This window comes from Oenanthe melanoleuca, chromosome 1A (genome assembly GCF_029582105.1).
Source record: "Oenanthe melanoleuca isolate GR-GAL-2019-014 chromosome 1A, OMel1.0, whole genome shotgun sequence".
Taxonomy (NCBI): Eukaryota; Metazoa; Chordata; class Aves; order Passeriformes; family Muscicapidae; genus Oenanthe; species Oenanthe melanoleuca.
Window position 1 is genome coordinate 38,322,230 of NC_079334.1, and position 22,407 is coordinate 38,344,636.

Consider the following 22,407-nt stretch of genomic DNA (forward strand, 5'->3'; position numbering starts at 1 on the left):
ATCTGAAGAAAAAGTTTTTATAAAAAAGCATTTTTATAATATTTTTTTTCAAATGTGGTTTGTCACTGCTTAAACTGGCATTCTGTATAAAGTGAATCTCTGACTTAATTTAAAAATATAATCATCAATCATATACCATCAAATGCTTTGGGTTGCAAGGGACCTGGAAGATCACCTAGTTCCAAAACCTTGCCATGGCCTAAGACAGCTTCCACTAGAAAAGGTTGCTCAAAGCCCCATTTACCTTGGCCTTGAGCACTCCCATGAGTGGGACATTCACAATTTCTCTGAACAACCATTTCAGTGTCTCACCACCCTCACAGTAAGCAATTTCCTTTTAATATCTAACCTAAACCACTCTAATCCAATTTAAATCAATTTCCCCTAGTCCTATCACTGCAGGTCCTTATAAAAAGTCCATCTCCATTTTTCTTGTAGCTCTCTTTGGTTACTGGGAGGTTGCTGTATGGTTTGTCTGAAGCCTTCTTCAGGCTGAACAGTCCCTGCCCTCTCAGCTTGTCTAGATGATCACGACAAGAACAGATTAAAAATCTGCTCAAGTAAATTTGAGTAATTTCTCATTATCTCTTATCTCCTACCAAACTAAAATGTGCTCTCCATACTGTCCTGCAGAAAACAAAATTGTTGCAAGTTTTCTGAACAAGTTCTTGCTTAGACTCCAGTGATGAGATGAGCAGGCAGATACTTCACATGCATCCTGCATGTCCCTGGTCAGAAGGTCGCTGACTATCTTCTACTGTTACAATCATGCAAATTCTAGAATTGCATCTATCCATCTCTTAAAACAGCTATATGGCATGGAGTCAGCCATCTCTTCTCCTCACCAACATCCTGCTCAAGCCTGTAAAAAGCTCTGTCCCCTGGAACAAATCTGCCATGCCATGCAGAGAGTCCGTGGCTCAAGTCAAACAATTTGGAAAACCAAAAAAGATTCTACCTAAAGACTCAAAAAAACCCCCAATGGAAATAAACAAATACCCTTTTCAGCATCAACTTCAAAATCAGATTTCAGATCCCTCCATTAAACTGGTGCCTGAGATCACTAGTTGACTATGACATTTCCAGGGATTTTCAATGCTGTTCTTTGGAACAGCAAAACAATTGATAACTTGGTTCTCTGCTCTACTCATAAACCTTCAGTCACTTCCTTTCAGTCAAATTATAAGCCTACACAAATCAAATAAATAAAATAAAAAACCTTTGATAGCTCTTTAAAAGGGCTATGTGAAGCCATGAGCAAAACAGCTGCTGAGTCCATGAGCAGCAGCATCAGGCCTCAATGGCAAACACGTGGCCCTGATGAAGTTAATGATAAACCTTTCACTGACTTCTGTGAACGTGAATTTTGCTTTATGTGTCTGCTACATTAAATAATTCTGCTAATAAAAAACAGGTTGCTTCATAGCCTTTTTTTAAGCATCAAAGGCTATGTCTACAATATGGACCACAGGATGGTGCTGAGGACCTAAGGTCCAAACCACACACCTTTTAAGAGGTTTTCATTTCACTCCAGCCTAGTCCTGTATGTTGAATGTCTGCCAGACTGCACTTCTGCAGCACATCTTCCAATGGTTTCATCTGAAAGGAGTCCAACCAATGAGCTCTGGGACTCTACACAACGCATACAGTAAATGGGGAAAATCAGGAGATGCATTTCCAAAGCATACTCCTGATTTACTTAACACACTAATGCAGGTGCACCCAAGGAGCTTAGAATATGTGTGTGCAATAAAACCTCTAAAATTAAGGAGTACTGAGGCCCCCATGAAGAGGATTGACAGGTAATGGACTGACAGCCTTCAATGTGTTCCACATGCGTGCAGCAGCCTGCAGTGAAGGTGAGTTTTACAGCAGGAAGCACTGTGTTCCTGATTTCAGCTATGTTCATTTCCCACCTGCTTGGCCTTGTTATCTTCAAGACTTTCATCCAATTAACTCTCCACATTTAGAAAGCTTTTCTATGTAGCTGAATATTTTATTTTCAGATTTTGTTTAATCTTTACTGTCTATTCTATTGACAAGGGTCTTCTTTCCCTTGACAACTTTGCAAAGTACACATTATTGCATTAAAAATATCGTCTAATATCTCATATTCTTGTGATAAACTGGGCTTCTTGCCCTCTTCACTTGGGCTCTCCCTCCCCTCTCAGTTTTATACTAGTCAAAAAAGATTTACTTCTCTTCTAAAAAATAATATATAAATAAATACACTGTGAGTCACAAACATTAAATACTTAATTTGAACCAGCAGAAAGACCAGCTACTGAAATTCTACAGTGGTCTGTTAGCTCGTATGTCTCTGCATGTGCATATTGAAGGAAACAGCAGAAATAATACTTTACAATTTGATGAACAACATATGACACAGAACCTCTAGACTCCCAAAAAAAGGGTTACAAACTTATGAAAATGTAGAATTCTGCCCTCTCCAAGACAAAAATCCTACACGCTCCTTACTTACCCAGATACTAAACATCATCAGTCAGTAAGTCTTGACAAATAAATAAATTGGATTAAGGAAGAATATAATCATTAAGGATTCAACTGAAATATGGGTGATAAAAAAGAGCATTTTCTGACTACAATGGAGGTCTAAACAGATAGGATGATGCTGTACCATCTGCTTCCAGGCAGACTCCCCTCCTGATTACAACTACAAGTAGAACCCATGAACTTAATTTAAATTGGAAAAAGAGAAAAATGAGAAGAGGGAAAAATGGCATATTTGATTCTCACAGTCTGAAGAATTATCTCAATGCAAGCTACAGATTGGAGCATTATCTCTGAAAATAACAAGAAGCAAGCATATAATCAGAATACGAAAAATGTTTTCAACAGGCACAACAAAAAATAACACCAAGTTTCAATATATGCATTAATTTTTAAAAATGAAACTGTTGAAAGTACTGGTCTCATAATAAAGTAATGCATAAAACCCATTTCAGTAATTGTCATTTCTGAAAATCAGATTCTTGACCTGATAAATAGCCCATTCCATACTGAATGCTCCATTGAATGCTTATTCTTTCTTCCCCATAAAAATACAAACATAGAACATTCTAGCCTATAAGATGACAGAAGTGCTATATTAGCCCTTTTCACTGAAAGCTCACCTTAGTTTCTGACTATAAGTACTTGGAAGAGAAAATCTTTTTAACATTTCAGGCTGCTGCCTTTTCCCCAAACTCTTCAACCATCCCTATTCACCTGTCACACATTCCTAACTCAGAGGGGATGGCTTGACTCTTAGAAATTAATTACTCTCATAAACCAGGTATTTCTGCTCTTTCCCAGGGATTGCCCCCAAGGTGAGGATCAAGCAAGCAACACTCAGCATCCAGATATGCAAGGTTCAAGCCAGATGGGAGGAAACAGACAGAAACTGACCCACATTTTACTGCACTTGGCATTTCCCTTCCCCAAGCTGCTTATGAGAAGATCACCAGCATAGACACATTTCAAAAAGCCACCTTTTTTTAATGCCAGCGAGCTTCCTCATGTACCTGAAAAGTGCCTGACTTTATAGGTATAAACTACTCATCTAGTATGCAGTGGTCTGTTTTCCCCCAAAAAATATCCTGCGGTACCTTCACTGGACAATGAAATAGAGCTAGCTCTTAAAGTGACTGCTAAAGGCAGCTTTCCTGTGTTTAGTGGCTGATACTCTGGGGAACCTTAGCTGTAGTTCCCAGTACCTTCTGGTGCTGTTTGAGCTTTCACAAGCATATACTTTTACAACTCTTTTAACAGCTATGCAAAAGAACTGAACAAATTGGAGGAGAAAATGACAAGGCTGACAATAGGAAAGAGAATATAGAGTGGAATAAGGGACTGAAATTGAGGTGGTGAGGGTGGGTTTGGAAAAGAAGTTTAAAGTAAAATGTTGAGCAGGAAAAGGGAGCTGGAAAAGGGAAATCAGAAATGTTAACTTGTGATGAAGCATAGAGCCACACCTTTATAGCTTCTAATTCTCAATCCCATTTTCCTAGTGACATCCTGTATGAAAGCCCATGCAAAACTGAAAAACATGCAGATGAAAAGTGCACCAGGCAGGCCCTCATCAGCTGTAAACGTGTTTACACAACACAAAATTTCAAGTACCTAAGACTGAAATTCTTCCATAGCTGAAGAATAAAAACACACATCTGATAGACACATCTAAAGACTAAATGGGGTCAGGAAAAGCGGAAACTTCTAATGAAATATATTACCAGTCATCACAAATATATGAGGCATGAAAATGACTGTGAATGGAAAAACTAAGTTGTAAGTGCAAGTATCCTGCTGTTCATCTGTGCCCTTTCTCACTGGATTTAAGGAAAATATGCATGTTTCCAGACAATGTAGAACAAAAGCATTTTGGTTTTTAAACTTTATCTTGTGCACCCTATATCTGAGTCTTATCACCTTCTGATGCCTGATAGTGCCCCTTTAACCTTTGCTACTCAATTATTGAACAAGTTATCATTGTTACTCTCTTTTGAAGGAAGAGTTGAGCCTCTTTTCGTGCTGATAAGATATGCATAAATATTCACTCGAAGCAAACATTCAATTGTAAAGTGTCTTGAGCAAACTACCAGAGTCTAAAGGTAGGAAGCTGTGATCAACTTCTTTGCTCTCTTAACCCCTTAGTCAATCCACCAGAACAAAGAACACAGAAGATAGATGCTTTTTTTAACAAATGAAATTACTGTTCTCTAAAGGAATGGACTTTATAACATGCTTTATAACGCAGCAAATAAATCTGGAAGTGAAATACCTACCCATTTTCTGGGCCGGCCTCTAGGTCGCTTTTCACCAGTGGCTTCTGCTTTCTGTAAAAGAAACACAACATATTTTATACTTCAGCATTACTTAACAGCCTCAGTAACTAGGAACTCCTTTCCTGTAACATTAGCTACAATTACACCTCTTGGGTGGCACCAGGCCCCCTAGCTAACCTGTGTGTTTTCTGGTAGAATGAGATTATGCTGCTTTTTCTGATGTTTCCTAGCCAGTGTGGCTAGGCAGTGCCCCCAGCCTTGATGCACTCTGTGTCCAGGGGCATGGAGGAGTGTGCCCACACAGCCCCAGCTGCTGAGGACCCTCAGCAGAGCCTGGGGTGCCCTGGCCAGCCATCTGACATGCAGGCTGAAGGTGGGGACATAGGGCAATTGGGAAACCTGAGAACCTCCAATAACATCAAATCTAGTCTTTCACAGGCCATCAAAAAGTATTTGAAGATACTAAATTAAAAATACAGCCTGCTTCAAGTTTGATCAAAGCAGTGTACAGTGGCTACAATTCCTTTTTAGTCTCATTGTGTTCACGCATAAAATTAATTAGAACAGACTATCACCATGAACATGTCTGTGTTCTTATTTGGAAACAATTTCTCTAATTTTCACATGAAGTTTTCCAGGTAAAAGCACATCCTTAATCTGTAGAGTAAACCTTTTACGGCCAAAAACACACCTTCCCTTTCTAGGTTTAAGGAAACAATGTGGAAGAGGCCCTAAAAGTGACAGCATATATTTATGTAAGCCCAGCAGTTTCTCCTGGAGCTCAGCTTAAAGGAAATATGGCTCTTTTATAGGCTCTTCCACTAATTCCACTGTGTGACATTGTGAATACTACTACTAATAACAGTACTTAGGCAGTACACTAAAAACCTTATAGAGTTTAAAATTCAAAAATAGGCTACTCTTGCTAGCTAGGCCATGGCCATCCATACTAGGTAAATAATCCTGTTCCACTCAGGATTTTGCCACCACCTGTAGCCAGGTGGGGACTTGCCGGATGCAAAGCCCCCAAGAATGAAGACTTTTAATACACATGAATTGTGTTGCTTTGGCTTTTTCCCCCCAGTTAACTGCATGTGTATTTGATTTGCCCTTAGAAATCTACTGTGCCATTAAATAAATCACTTGCTGGTCAATCACTGTAACATATACTGTAACCTAATGCTGTGTAAATCGGATCTCTCTAAAAGAGAATTTGAGCTGAGGAACTAGTGAAGGAATCTCCACAGAAAACCCTGCCCTGTGAGTTAAATGCAATTACTTTGAAATAAATACCTCGCAATAAGAAAGCTGTGAAAAATAAAATTCACACTCCTAAAGGGCAAAATTATCACTCAGACTTGTTAAAAGAGCAAACTTGAGCTTTAATCGTTTATACCGGTGTTACATGTAAGGTGAAACTCTCTTAAGAGAATACTTGTTAAAGTGCATTTACTATATCCTGTAGCTGTCTATTTCAGAGTTTTGTTTCCTTTAAGCGTTCGATTTCTTTTTACCCCGTAACCTGAAGGACACAAAGAACCAGATATTGTTTAGAGTTTGATAAGATGTACACCCTGCTTCTACATTTACTTCATGAAACACTGGGCATAAATCTTAAAATGAAAATATCAGTTATAATTGCTCTTAACAAATCAACACTTGACATGATATCAGAGCACTAAGGCTATTTATTTTCTTTTGTGTATTACTGCATTGGAAGGAAAGATCCTTTTCCAAAACTCTATTTTTAAAAATTGACTTTTTGAAAACAAAAACTACTTTGATATAATAACTACAAATTACAATGACTATGAGAGATTTCTTTGAATAACTAATCTTTTTTTTCCTGCCATGAACTGTCACACAGTGTGGCCGCTTCCCATGAGCAGTGCTGAGCTCCACCACCACCAAAGGTCCATGTCAGAAATGGCTGATGTTCCTACTAGCTAGTTTGGGTAATGGTTTGTCAAGTGCTTGGGGACCTAAAAGATTGAAGGGCACTATATTCCTGCAGTATATGACTTCCACCTCATGTTAGAAGAAAAACATTTCCATAGTTCTTATCAAAACCAAATCTTTCCCAGAGGTGAGCTGAGCAAACAGCCAGGCATGCCGAGGTGATGTTTTGGTACAGAGAGATTCTGTAAGTAAATAGCAGGGTTTTCACAGATTAAATTGCAGAAAATGAATGACAAGAACCTCTAAAGTGGAAGTTTTAATCTCTTTTTCAAGAGAAGAGAAAGACAAAACACTTCTAGAACAAGCAAAAGGAATAGTACCAGCACAGTGGTAATGATAAATACATGAAGTTTAGGAAAATATTCCACCTCCTTCTCTCTTTTTTCAGCCTGCATTTTGCTAAAATACAGCCTGCATTTTCTATAACAGTATAAGACTTTCTCTTAATCGAACTTGAAGAAATGTTTTACTATGTATCAGATAGATAATACATTGTTTTTCCATGAAAGTGTTAAAACATTGCCTTTCCTCTGAACAGGTTTTTGCATCATCAAAAACGCTCCAGTCTGTTGGCTCTTGGCTTTAATTGCAATGTTGCCTCTGAAGCGAGGGGCAAATCCTGACAGAGCTCCAGGCCACCCAGAGGTGGTGTTTGGTCAGGAGGTTTTTAACATTTGGTGTTACTATGCTGTGAGGTGTGACCTTACTTTTTACAACTAAGACATGAAATCACCAAACTTAAAGAAGGGTGGGGTGTGTTATCAAACACAAAGCATACTTCATTAAAAACGTGAAATTTCTTATAAACAATAATATGAACACACTGTTTTTGCAATGTCACGTTTGAGGAACAGAACTAAACTTACATTTAAAAGCATGATCTATATGGGAAGTGGGTTTAATTTACCACATGTGAGAAAGATCACCATTTCAGTCACTGCTTTCTGGAAGCAAACTAACAGTTCCCAGGAAGATTTGCAATCCACTTAAGCCCTGTACCACAAGGCCATCAAACCCTGCTTCCAAACAGCTTCTCTCAGCAGCTCCAGGATTTGACTGCCCATGATCTCTGCCTCCTTAGTGCAAAGATGTGCTGTACCCAGACAGAAACCAAGGCTGTACTACTGAAAGCAATTAACAAGATGAGACAAATAAAAATAATTGAATGTCTATAAAGTGCTCTTTGGGCATCTATGTACTGTCAAGGAAGACCTCAAATGCAACAGAATCCAAATTCAAAGAGCTCTATCTTCTTTGCAAAATGATCTGCTGAAGATCTCAGATAAAATGTGTCAGAGCTGTAAGTCAGGTAAAATAAGTGATAGCTCTCAGAAGGAAGACCACTGTTGTCAAACAGAATCAAAAGACCTAGCCCAGGAATATGACCCTCTCAAAAAACCACACAGTTAGTTAGACAAAAAATACCCTTCAAAAAACCCTTAGGCACTGACTAAATACAAAAACATTACACTTTCCTTGTCCTGTTTTATCTATTTTAATTCTAAACAAAAGTCAGTCTTCTGTTTTTCCTGTCCTGGCCAGAACATTTGATGTTGAGGTCTCTTATTTTTTTCAATGCAATAACCACACTACAATCACTTAATAAATTTGATCTTGTTTTCCCTTTAAGCTTATAATGACTGGTGTTGGTGAAAATGAATGAAGCATGGAGAAGCCAACTAGATTTTCCTGAACCAATTCAGGGCAGAGTCCTGATCACATGCACTTTTCTGGATTTTTTTTTTTTTTTTTTTTTTTTTTTTTTTTTTTTTTTTTTTTTTGGTTGGGTTTTTTCTCTTTTACCTTTGGACTGTTTAACCCAGGGACATGCCTTTCTACCTACAAATCTGGCCATGTAACTTAGAAACAATAGCTAGTGTGGTCACACACAGGATCACAAACTCAACATATTCTAGCAGAAGGTAATTTTATTGAAAAATTTTTACCATTGTATATTCCTGGGACATTCCTTGACAATTACTTTAAAGATAATCATATAGTCACTACTACTCCTTTTTATAATGTCACAGATATGTTTCCTGCTCCCAAACAGGTAAGTATTTATGCCCATACAGTACTTTCACCAAGCCAAACTATAGGAGCTAAAGAAACCCCCAAAGTTAAAAAACAACAACAACAACAAAAACAAAAAACAAACAAACAAACAAAAAACACCAAAAAAAAGATGCCCTAGAAAGGGAAATATGATGGGCTGGGAACACAGCTCACCAAACAAACAAAATTCAGCCACAGAACATCCAGGAAATTAAAAAGGAAGATTCCCCACTATGGTCTCCCTGAAAAAATAGTTATGCTTTATGGAGAAAAAAACCTAAAAGCCAATTCACATTTTGTTGTTTTTTCCTAAATATTTTAAATGAGTGACAGAATAACTTGTTTAAAGATGCAGACTGCATAATAACAACCTATTTGCGGGGACTCAAGTGCAATGTAATCAGTAGTTTTTTGTCTCTACCTCTTATCTATCTGGTAACACATTGAGCTCCTCCTGTTTGTGAAAATTAAATAATTGAGAAATGGCTTGATCTTCTATAAAACAGTTTATTTCTTGTGTCTAGATATGCATGATATGCAAGTTTAAGGAAAAAAAAATACCCAAAATGAGAGTAATTGCCACATTATTAGCTGTTCAGTTAGTTTTGCAACATTCTGTATGCATTGTCAAGTTTCACATTGCTAATTTCCTAACAAGCACAGTTTGCTTTTGGATGCCCCAAGGCCAGTTTACTAAGACCAAACACAAGCTCTTAAAGTTAAAAAAAAAAAAAAAAAAAAAAAGAAAAAAAAAAAAAAAAGGAAAAAAAACAAACAAGAAAAATCCCAAAGAGACATTTAAAAAAATCCTGTGAACCAAGAAATTTTAAATACATAACAGAACCACAATTCCAGGGAAAAATTGTCCATCAACCGATTTAAGGGTATTTCCTTTTTGAAGTATCACAAAACAAAGCCCCAGCTCTGGAGTATTTTTAACTCACTGCCAGTTTGTGCAATACATTTTTAATTGTGATGTGTAATGCTTTGCAAGAGAACACCCAATCAATTAATCATGAGTGCCTTCTCATGGCTGCTCGGTGGGTTCTCCTGGTCGACGTTTATCTAACATGTTGTGAACACTCTAAAGCATTTCAATGAGCTCCCTTTGAAACACACAGGGCACACACTATTCTTTAGAAATTCCAGCAAATTCCAGCTGGGTGTATAGTACCCAGGTTCACATGTAGAGGGGCTTAAGCTAAGATAGCCAGTTCTCTTTCTGGGAGTTGAGATGGGCTGGAGAAACTCTTAATAAATGTATGTATGCATATGTATGTGTAAATATGTGTACCACAAAATTGAACACATAGCTCACTCCTTTTAGAGGTGATACCCTCACCACCAAATGAAGCTTTCTTACAGTGCCAAAACCTTCCCATCCATATTACAGTTAGAAAAACTATTTGAAATAATATTACGTTAAAAGATACTTTGAGATACCTGATGAGAAGCTTAACCATTTTAGAGAGGGCTAATTATCAATTTGGAAAAAGAACTAAAATATTTATTTGAAATGTGATACCAGTCTCTTTCTTCTAGTAAGGCTTATAAGTGTTTTATGTTTTATGTTAGAGGATTTATCAAACATTTATATACTTTATCTATAAACCTAGAAACCAGTAAGACTTGTAATACATACCTCTCAAAGGTTTTTTTTATTATTAAAAAAGACATGTGGTCTTTGGTCAATTTTTAGCATTAGCAACAACCAAAAGCTTTAATTAGAGGAATAACTTGATTCATTCTGAAAATCAAAATGTTACAATAAAATTACTTAGTTTGTAAATTAGATTAAGAAAGCATAACTATGTATGAATCATCTGGAATCATCTGGAAAACTCTTGATTTGATAAACCTACACATATATGAATGTTTTAAAATTATTTTCCATTTATACAGATTTCCAAATCACTTAAGTAAATGAAATAATGTGAATATTTATTTTAGAAGCTTCTTTTAAAAACATTTTAAAAACATTTCTAAAAAATTACTTAAAATTTAATCTTTCTACAAATGTTTCTCCTAGGAAAGCCAACACTCCTAGGAGCAATATTTAAAACTAAAGCTCACATTTGGATTTGCTAGACTAATAAAAAACTGCTCTCTCTCTTTTGAAGAGTGACATATAAACTATTTTAACATGAATCTGAGGAATGCTTTTACTGTATAAAGAAAAAAAATCAACATTTAAAGCACATTACCTTGCAGAATGGCTTTCAGAGATTTTTAATACTTAACCTGTAAAACATTTTTTACTAGTCCATGCATTTCTTGACAGAACATGCTGCTTTTTTCCAGCTCATAAAGTAAAACAAAAAAACCAAAACAAAAACAAAAAAACCCCACATAAAAAAAAAAAAAAAAAAAAAAAACAAGCACAAAAAACCCCCACTCAACCAATTTTGAATTTAAAGACAGTTGGAAAAGTACCTGAAAAAATGCTGAAAACACTTTAAACAAAACAGACATGAAACCATAGCCACCTTTTAATGATTTAATATTTATCAGTATTTGCTGTAGTAATTTATAACACTGAAAATTATTAAACTTAATATGGTCAGTACCATAGGCATACTGAAAAATGAACCACAATTAGATAAGGACACAAATGCCTTCCACACATTTTGTCACACACCCCCTTAAAAGATACTGATACACTTGAACACTACAGATTTTGTAAGCTTTTGTTTCTGATTTAGTACCTGTAAACTAGTGCTAACTGCTGTGTAACCAACAACATAAACAAATCTCCCATATTTGTTTTCAAGCCTATATACAACTATATTCACTAAAATATTTCCTACAAAAGGGTATGCATGATTTGCCTTGATAACACAGCTTTTAATGCTGTGCTTTCCCCAATTCAAATTAAATTCAGTCAAATTTTCATGTTGCATTTGTGATGGAAAGTCCATGCTCTAAATGCAGTGACTTCAGGGAGCTTCTCCTGTAGCTAAAGGCAATCAGAACCACCAGATTAAAAGTTTGGTCCCATCACCAAGCAGAAACAGTGGTTCAGAAGACCAAAAGCACTTCCAATACAAGTCTCTTTGAAACTGATTACTAAACAAGATATAACGGGCTTTTACTGTAACTTGAAGTTTACTTTACCATCACATTTTAGAGCTGTAAATTTCAATATATACACTTATTTCCATCAACACATAATTGGATTTATTTCTAATTAACTTATGTTTGACAAAGCACTTAGCTTTAATATACAGATTTGGTCTGTAGTAGTAACAACTCTAAGTGGGTAAGAAATTAATCTTCCTCTTACAAAAATCTTAATGAGGAAAATAATATCCTTAACATTGACTTCCTTCCTAGATACAGGACATCTCATGGTTTCTCATGAAATACATTGCTATTTCACTAACCTGTAGACTATTAAAAAAGATGCCCTCATAAGTTCTATACTTAGGCTCTTTGTGTTAATTCTAATTTTAAAAATGTGGAATGCATGCTTTATGTAGCTTCCATTATTAAGAGTTCCAATCCCATACTTCACAACCTAAATAATTGGATTTTTTGCTACTAGCTGATGAAAAAAAAACAGCATAAGTAATTCTTTCTCTTTAACAATCTCACCTTCTGAGCTGCTTTAGAGGGACTCTTGTTTTTGCTTCCTTTGGGTCTTCCTCTTGGTCTTTTAGGAGATGGTTCACCAGTTGGTTCCTAAATACAGGAAAATATGCTATTGTGACAAGAGGCTACAACTAGCCCTGATGAACTAAAGGATAAACCACTAAGAAGTTACTTAAAACATATGAATTAGCAGTGTAATTAAATAACATAATATTAGTAATGTAACATGAATAATTTAGCAACTCCAGGTAAAGGAAAAAATATATTTTGCACAATAAAGGACTTAAACTTCTCTTGCAATTGCATAAAAAAACTTGGAAAAGTGTGCATTTTCTAACATGTAAGTTATAGCAGGAAACACATTTTTTAAAGACAGCTATGATTTGCATCATATAAGTGCAGTTATTTTAAAAATAATATAGTTACCCATTTAATTTCAATTGCATTTCATTATAGCAAGATACAATTATCGCATGTAGTTTCTAGCACAAGCTTTTTTGGGGAAAAAAGTTAACTACTAGAATATTGTAAAGTAAGATGAGACTACTTCTCTCTCAAGGGGGCAATTTTTTTTCTGTTGTTCTGCAGTCGGTATTATATTCACACCTATTCTAAAGAAAATTCATTTGCATTAACATGCAAATGTAAACGTTTCTTCAGATAGAACACTAGTAAGCCAAAAACACTCGACCAAAAAAAAATCTGAAATAAAACCCCAACTCAAAAATGAGTCGACACAGATTATTTTAGCTATTTTCTTAACTAGTTCCTTTGCTTGCCAGTAAATAACCAGTCCTTAAAACTGGGTATGAATTACTAAGAGTTCAGATTCCAAATATTTATTCAGTGAATCATAAACACTATAAAACTCCTCTAGACTTGAATATTATGCATTTCATTCAGATTACAGGATGTGGTAGAACTAATTAAGTGCAGTTTGTTAACTTAAACCAGTTTAAACCCCTTCAGCTTCCATAGTTCCCGGGTAGGTTGAGGGGAGGCTGGCGAGGGGACTCCCCAAGCGCTGCAGCTCAGTGGCGAGCCCCGCAGGCACTGCACATCTGGGCTGCGCACGTTGAAGGAGAGGCATTTTTCTTTCACTTCCACACATTTAAATGTGTACAGGAGAAAAAAAAAAAAAAAAAATTGGGTGGGGGGGGTGGGTTTGGAAGAAAAGAAAAAAAGAAAAAAGAAATAAAGAAAAAGAAAAAAAAATGAGCCCTGGCACAAGCCAGCAGGGTCAGTGGGTGCTGGCTGCCGGGGCTGGTCGAGGGCAATCAGGGGGTGACGCAGAAGCGGGACAGAGCCCGCAGTCACCGGACCGATGGAGTGAGGGTCACCAAGGGCATGGCGATATAACGGGGGGCTCTGCTTTTATGGCTTTCCAAAAAGTACTTTCTGTGCAATTTACAGGACCATATCGGGGCGGGGGAGGGGAAGGAAGCAAAGCAGACGGGTTTCCCCCAGCTCGGGGCTCTGCTGCTCAGCTCTCTCCATGTTTCGAGCCCCCTGAAGGCTCTCACGGCAGTGGGGCTGATGCCAAATGAATGGGAAGTAAACACGTTTAAAGCCCGCGGAAGCTTCGCTTTAAATTGAGCTCCACGGACAACCCTGCTTCTCAATCGTGACTTCCGAGGGAGGCAGGGAAAAGGCTGCGGGCGGCTCCGCGCTGCCCCCGCCGAGCTGCGGGATTAATTGGTTGCATCCGCAGGCGAAATCCTCCTTCGGCGGCGCCGGCGGAGGGGCTGCAGGGCGCGGGGGCTGCCCCCGGGCCCCTCGCCCAGCCGCAGGGGCCGAGCGCGGCTCGGCAGCTCCGGGCGATGCGACAATGGCACTTCGGGAGAGGAAGGCAAGGGGGGTGGGGGTGGGAATAACACGCGGATCTAGCAGCCCTAGCGCGAAATCAGGTCTTGAAAGTCAAAAAGGGGAGCCCAGCGCGTCCCTTTCGGGGCCCAGGTGGAGGCTGTGGGTGTGGGTGGAAAGGAGCACAGGGCTCCGCTCCCCGCGTCCAGACACCGCAGCGTTCCCGTCGCCTCGACCTGCCTGGGAAAGCGCCGGAGCAAAGGCAAAAGGTGTTGCAAATACAGGGCAAGCCCCCTCCGGCTACCTCCCCCACCTCCATTGGCAACGGGGGCACCTCTCTCCAGCCGAAGAGGGGGGCGAAGGTGGGGGGGGGAGGTGGGAAAGGGGGGAAAGCCGGGGTGGGTGGGGGGGGGAAGGAAAAAGGCGGAAAAAAAACCTATGCGACTTTCTAGTCACCCTCCTCTCCCCCAGCCCCAGCATCTAGGGGCAGCTCGGGGGCTGGGCTGGTCAAGATCGGAGGCGGCAGCAGCGCCCGGTGGGACCCGACACACGCACACACACGCGCGCACACGGACTGAGATATTGCGAGGGCTGAGAGGAGGGAGACAGGAGAGCCCCGTTCCCTGCTCCTCGCTTTCGCAATTTCAAAATCAGCTCGAAATGACCCAGCGAGCGCTGGTTGGTCGGAGCCGCGCTGCTCCATGTTCCCCATTTACATTGAAAAGCCCCAGCTCGCTCCCTGCACAATAGTGAAAGTCCCGAGGAGGCTCCGCGGCTCAGGCACGGGCAGGCAGCGCCCCGCCGCTCCGGGTCCCCCCGCCGGGGCGCCGATGGAGCCCTCGCTACGCCTCTGCACCACCTCGCCGGGAAGCAGCGCGCAACAAAGCCCCCCCCGCCCCGTCGCCAGGACTCCTTCACTTGCAGCACAATACGTACATGTACATGCCTATAACACTATAGATCTGCGGCTCTACGTATCTATGCGATACTGACTTGTGGTTGTTTCCTGGGTCTGCCTCGTCCTCTCTTCTGAGGCTCTGCGGTTGCAGGTTGCTCCTGGGCAGCAGTGGAAGGCTGACCGGGTCCCTCACCTTGTGCACTCATCGTGACTTCTGCTGCTCAGCCTGAAACCAGTCTCTCCAAAGCACCTTGGAAGGGGGGGGAATCAAAACGAGCTCTTGCTGCTTTTGCTGCTCGCTGCCACCACCACACCGGACGTCCTGGTGCTGCCAAAAAGGAGAAGAGAAGGGGAGGAGGAGGAGGAGGAGGTGATGGTGGTAGTGGTGTTGGTGGTGGTGGAAGAGGAGGGGGAATGAATCTCTCTTACAATTTAGGAATGGTTAGTAACGTGAAGCAATTCAAAAGAGGAGAGGTTTATTAAAAAAAAAAAAAAAAAAAAAAAAAAAAAAAAAGAAAGGAAGGCAGAGTAAATTGCGACCGTGGAAATGCAAGGAAAGAGGGAAACAGTCCGAAGGTAGTCGGGAGCAAACCAAGAAGAGGAAAAAAAGTCCTACAAATTGAAAGCAAGTGGTGGCTATCGCGCTTAGATCGGATCAGGACAAATTAAGATAAGACACACTGAAAATGGACTGAGAACACTGCACAATCTTGCCAGAAGCATGCACCCTGGGAAGACGGGGATTTCGGCAGCAGCGGGAGCAGCGCGCAAAAGGGGCGATCATTTAAAAATAATAATAATAAAACGATTTGGGAGATTGGGAGGGAAAAAAAAGTGGGGGGGAGGTCCTGGATTCGTGTCTGTGATGTGAGCTCCTGGGACTGGAAATATTATTATGCGAGTCCTGCCCACGGACTAAACTAGGATGAGGGTTAAAGAGAGGGGGAAAAAAAGACACAACAACAAAAACGAAGGAAAAGAAAAGAAAAGCCACCTTTACCCGTGGGTGGAAAAACCAGGAGGGGGCTGTAGGGGGAAAAAAAAAAAAAAAAAAAAAAAAAAAAAAAAAAAAAAAGAGAGGAGGAGGCAGAGCGAAAACCCGGCGATGGGGGGCTGGCGGTCGGCCAGATAAAACACGAGCAGCACGGCAGCCGCCTCACGTGTCCCGCACCGGCCCGGCCGCGCCGCCACCGCGGCTTTAAAGGGCCAGGCCGGGCCCGGCGCTGCCGCCCGAGCTCCGCGGGGCCGCACGTGCGCCCGCCCAACAAAGGCCCCGGGCCGGGCCGGGCCGGGCCGGGCTCGCCCGCCCGCAGCGCCGCTCCCTCGCCGGGCGGGCGCTGCCATCGCGGCGCGGGACGGCCCCGGCGCGGTAAGATGGGGGCGGTGTAACCCGGCGGCGGGTCGGAGCTGTCCTGCCGGGAGGGTGACGGCGCGGGGAATGACCTTGCGGAGAGCCCTGCCCCGACATTGTTCTTCCTATGAGCATGGCGGGGCCGCAGGCTGCACCTCTTCCCAGAGCCCGTGGGCAGGATGTCCAGCACATCCCTCTCCCCCCGCCGGTGTTCCGTCCTCTCCCGTGTAAGCCGTGGCTAGGCGCCGCTCCGCTGCGGCAGCGAGGAGATGGCCACAAAGGCCGGGGAGGACCCCCTGTCTGTGCATCCCCAAAGAAAACGCTCACACCTGCGTTTCATGTGGAACTTGGGCGTTTCCTCCAGCCCCACTCCTCCCGCAGGGTCTTGCACTTTGCCTTTGAGCCACCCCTGTAGTAACTGACCGGTGACATCCTTTCTCCCCTACTCGGTGCTGGACAAGCGCAGGAGAGCGCTCAGGAGGAAAAGTTGCATTATCGTACATAATACTGAAGAGGGCAGAGATACTGCTGCAACACTCCCTGTGCAAGCTATTGAAATACAGCTAGCTTTCTTGACACCTTTAAAATTCTTATGTCAATTGATAAATAAGGAAACAGGCAGAAAGTTACTACAATCAAACACAAGCAGTCATGGACCAGCAAGGACCTGCGCTGAGGAGACAGCTGAGTTATTTTCTATGGAATAGCAAAAGTACACTGCAGACAGATGAGCTAAAGAAAGAGTAATCCTAGAATACTTCTTAAGGCTGAAAATATTGGCGGTGTTCTTAATCCAATCCCAAGAATCCCAAAGCCTGCTTCACTCCCATCCCCAAAAACAGCCAGCTATAGAAGATAGGCACAGCCCACCTGTTAAATCTAACAGCTATCATAAAAGCCTTGTAGTCCCACTGCATTTTGTGAAATATTCAGTTCCCATCACACCATGAAGAAGTCCATAGAGCCCTACATTTATTTTATACATCACAAGAATAAGCTGCTGTATGCGATCGGGATTGCAAGTGGAGATTGTGAAGTCTTTAGTTAAAAGTGCTTTTATAACTTTTTAATCACTTTTATAACATCCATTAAACTCTTTAAAGCATATTCATGTGTCCATTTCTCTGGAAGAAATTGTTACATACAATTGGTAAAAGCCTGTTGCTCCAAAACATCCGTCTCTACAGAATCATCCTACATGGGCTATTAATTGTTCCACTAGTCTTCCCTTGAGCAGTTCTAGTAAAAATACTCTAGTTCAAAGACTTTTTACATACAGCCATAAGCAAATAATTTTCACATGAGATCAGTATTCTTAAGCTCACTGTTTGAAAGCTGCTCTGGACAAGCCTTGATGCTTGCACTGTGCCGAGCACAACAGTTTGGGTCTTTCTACAGTCTGACTACAGATTCACCATCATAGGAATCAGTATCCAAGATCTAACAACTATGGATCTTTCATTTATTTGAAACTATCCTGATTCCCTCCTTAACCAAAAGTGCTTAGACAATAAATCAATGTGATATTGCTTATGGCAACTCTGTGGACACAAAGTTGTCTAAACTAATCAAAAAACTTTTCTAAAGTCATTTATAAACAGAGTACCTTAACCGAGGAAAGCAACAGGTCATCCAGAACCCAGAAAGCCTGACTTCCTCAAACAGCTCTTCATTTTTTCTAGGTTCCTTCCCAAAAGAGATGTGGTAGCTGTTCCTTCCACTGTTCCAGTCCACCCTCTGACAGTATAGCTGTATTTGCACAATATTCAGTGCAAACACCAGTGAATACAACTGTATAATTAATCAAAGTGACTACTGCAAGGTCACTAAAGTAGACGACCTGTTTTCTACCAGCTTTGGTCTGGGATTTAAGCTTTGGTCTATTAAAAGAAGTGTTAATTATCTGTGCTTTTACTTTTTGTTTTCTGAACCATTCATAATAGCATAGGAAATTTACAGACATAAAAACTGGCCTGGTTTCCAATCTCCATGAGTCTTAAACTCAGGACATTTCCAAAGAAATCAGAGGATCTTCCTAGAAGATTAAGAAGAAGACAATGAAAAATAATGTGCAGATTTTGCTACCAAACCCAGAACACTTACAAAGAGGCCATTTGTTATTCTGTAATCAGTGTGATGACTTGTAGAGGGTTAATTGGCCTGTCTTCCCCAAGGAGATTTTTCAAATCGTGCATTCTAATAGCAGCAGGAATATTTTGCATCAGAACAGAGAAACAAGGTTGCAGGAAAGTATCTTTTAGAAAGACAGAAAATTACAGCTTAAATGGGCCTTGGAGATTATAAATAGCAACAATAAGTATCTTCCCTTGGTCACTTCTTCATCAATTTCCTTTCTCGAAAGCCCGTGGATGCAGAAGAAACCCTGCTGTATGGTCATGGGGAGATGACACCTATAGAGAGCAATCCATACATTGGTACAACCAGTGGAAGTCCATGAGCTCAGATTATCTCAGCTGGTAGTGCTTTACAAGTTGCTTTTTACAAGTTACTACTGAAGGTCTGTGACGCCAACCATGTGATAGGAAGTGTGTCACCAACTTTGTAATGCCCATTCACTGTGTACATAGGAGGGCAGAGTCAGGACACCCCACTGTTTTGCTCAAGCAGGTCCTGTTTTCTCCACCCTAGTTTTTATGGAGTGCAAACTACTCAAAAGGGGCAGTGATAGTGAGTTTAAGGCCTCAGCTCGGAGGAAGCAGCAATTTTTTAACTCTGAAAGAGATCTCTTGCCAGGAATGGGAGAGCAGATGGCAAAATTCAGAAGAACTTTTTTGACTGTTTCCTCCATATTTCAAGAAGCTTACAGCTCTGCACTCCCCCAGAAAACTCCTCAGAGGAACAGCCTTGGCCTACTAGGGCTCGAGGCTGCCATGTGTGAAGCTTTGTATTTTGTGTGGGTATTTCACTTCTGTGGCCAACTAGACAAGGCAAAGATATTTACGTAGTTAAAGGCTACAATGGGTACTCAGGGACCTGGGAATCCTGATTCTCTGCTGCTAGAGAGCCAGACAGTGAAGGAGAAGTACATCTTGATCTTGCAAACATTGCCTATATTTGTGGGAGAAGCTAATTTTTATTTTCCCTTTTAGAATGTGCTGCCTGTAGAGATACAAGAGAGAGGAGAAAAGAAGATACATGGACCTTGAGTGCACCTATGAGATGGGCCAGGGTGTCTCACCATTCTTCCACTTTTTCATCCAGCTGGTGGGACCAACAGTGGCTGTGGCTTCATAATCAGCAGCCTGGAGATGCTCTGAGAATGCTTTAGGGAAGCATGACTGTGACTGACAAAAAAGACCCAGAAAAGAATATTAAGGCTCACTCTCAGGCTTTGTCTGCACTGGGGAATTTCTTCCCTCCTCCAAATTCCCATCATTGCCAATATGAATGCAGCTGCACAATTGTTAGAGATGTTGGGAGGCATAATATATGAGTTTTCATCTAGTCAGCCATTTGCAGCACTGTGTCAATTAACCCTCCTCAGAGCAGGGTTAACTGATACAGTGCTGAAAACGGCTGCTGGAACTGAGAGCTGTCTATACTAAGGTTCCCATTGTTGCTAACTCTGGTGCAGCTGCAATGGAATCAGTCCGCATGGGATTATTTGGTAACAATTCTCCAACCTAGAAACTGCTTCAAAATGCAACACAGCCACCTAATGGGCCAAAACATGTTTCCACTGTACCTCAACAGCTATGCATCCAGGCTGTCACCATTCACAATGGGATTTCTTTCAGTCCAGAAGGTACTTTTTGCATTTCTGTACGAAGTACTCCGTACCTCATCTCAGCAACCGGTGTTCCTGTCACCCCCATGGAAATGCCTCTGCTTATTAGTTCTTACTAGCTCTGGACTTGAAGATGTGTGTTAGAAGACAATTTTCTGTTAGTGTCTTTTCATTGATCCATACACTCAGTAATTCAAAATCTGTCCTTTCGCGTGTGGAAACTTTGTAATTTGTTTTTGGTTTTAATTTCTTTATGCAGATCCAGTCCTTTAATTTATGGCTGTAGTTCTGGTTCACTAGGAATTTTGCTTTTTTTCCCTGTTAACAAGTAAAGCCTTATTTATGCTTTAAAGCATAAATAAGGAGCACCATGAAGACTCAAACTGATTTCTGAGGGAGTAAACTTCTATTTTGAATGAGCAGAATTGGCAGAATCAGTCCCACTTACTTCCAGGTACTTTAGGAAGCAGTTATTAAAAGGGCTGGTGAAATGGGTGTTTCACCCTCTGCTGAGTAACACTAATGCTTCTAAAAAGCCCCTCTCTATCCTTCTCCTACATCCATGTCCAACACTAACTAAAACAAGGAAGTGTTGTTTGGCATTTGTTACACTTTTGGACCACTATTTATCAGACAGATGCTGGCAGTCAGGTTCTTTTAAGTGCAGTTTGCAAGTGTGAAAATGTTGAAGCCTAGGCTCAGCAAAAATCTCAGTGAAAAACTCTAGCTCACTAAAGCCTCTGATTAATGACAAGCAGGTTTCAATTCATGCATGGCATCTTATGCAAACACAGCTATTTGCAGAATTCTGGGCAACTGCATATGCCTAGGAATATCTGCATATGCCTAGGAATATCTGCAGAGGCTCAACATACCCACCCAGGGAAAAGGCAAAGGGGCAGACCCAGAGGAGATGCAATCCATGGCCTCCCAGCTGTAGTGGTGAGCACTAGAGCTTAGCTCAGGGTGTCGGGATGTTGAGCAAAACTGATTTGGCAGAAACTTGGACACAGCTGAGTATTTTGAGAAAGGGGAAAGGAAGTGGTTCACTCTTCCTTCATTCCTGATACTGCTGTGGTGGCTGTTTCTCGCTCCCAGAGATCCTTTGGACAGAGGGAGTGGGCACAGTATGTGAACTGCCTGCAAAGCAGGTGTGACAGCTGTCTGTGGAAGGAAGGAGCAGCTCCATACTAACTACCCTTTAGCTCAGATTGAGCTGTAAGATCACAGTTGTCATACGACTTGGTAATAAACGTGTCTGTAAGTTTGCTTAAATGGTTTTCATTAATCTCCTGAGGGGTTCTTACAAAAATGCTAAACAACTCCCATCCCAAGTCCCAGTGGAACTGGATTTCTCTTCTTCCTTACCCTTATTTCTTTTCTCTTCAATATTAGGCTCAGTATCTTGCATATGGTTTTATATGAAACTCACTGATTAAAACTACTTAAGACTGGCTCATTTTTCTCTGCAATGAGTTCAGTTATTTCCTTTTTATACCTTCCAGAATTTACTGTACCATATCTAAATATTGGCTGCAGTCCACATGTTTTAGATCATTCTCTATAATGGTCCTGTTGTTATAGAATCCTTTGTGTGTGTGTGTGAGAAAGAGAGAACATGCATATGTGTTGGAAGCAAGACAGGGTGTATAGAATTGTTTGGAAAAAGAAATCAGGGTATACCAATTCCATAAGGAATTTCTGAACTGATAACATAAAAGTGATAAAAATAGTTGAGCTCTGAAATTACAGACCTCTGGTTCATTACCTCCTATGTGTGATAAGTGATATTTCTGATCCCAACATGTTATTCTACTATATATATATATATATATTCTACCAATATATCACTCATTCAACTTTTGTTGCTGTATAGTTTTACAGATCAGATTTACTGTTGTCACATTTACTCGTTTTTACTTGTATTTTAAGTGTAGATCCTTTGACCTGAGTCATACGTGTCAGTCAATGCTAAACTGCATGAAGAGGAAACCAAGTCAGCATCTGAAAGTCTTTTCTCATAATACCAAAAGCTCATTACCTGCTGAAGACTGTACAGAAATCATGCATATGCAGAATAAATAAGTAATCTAAGGAAAAAGCAGGAAAAGCTTCATTTGACAAACCATAAGCTTTAACCAAAACACACAAAAAATTCACAGTGTCCTAATGTATGACTAGAACTTATGAGGAGGTAACTGAGAAATGCCTCTCTACT

At 40.7% G+C, this 22,407-nt stretch overlaps 1 protein-coding gene across 1 annotated transcript in view; it reads right to left on the reverse strand.

Annotated features, from left to right (window-relative positions):
• The window catches only part of HMGA2 (high mobility group AT-hook 2), a 109,299-nt gene extending 93,250 nt beyond the window's left edge, over nt 1–16,049 (reverse strand). Inside the window, exons 1-3 of the mRNA XM_056481945.1 lie at nt 15,186–16,049; nt 12,393–12,479; nt 4,785–4,835 (exon numbers count right to left, since the gene is read on the reverse strand). Of these exons, the coding sequence (XP_056337920.1) occupies nt 4,785–4,835; nt 12,393–12,479; nt 15,186–15,296 (249 nt within the window). The 5' untranslated portion in view covers nt 15,297–16,049. The remainder of the gene's footprint in view (nt 1–4,784; nt 4,836–12,392; nt 12,480–15,185) is intronic.
• Between the last annotated feature and the right edge of the window lie 6,358 nt (nt 16,050–22,407).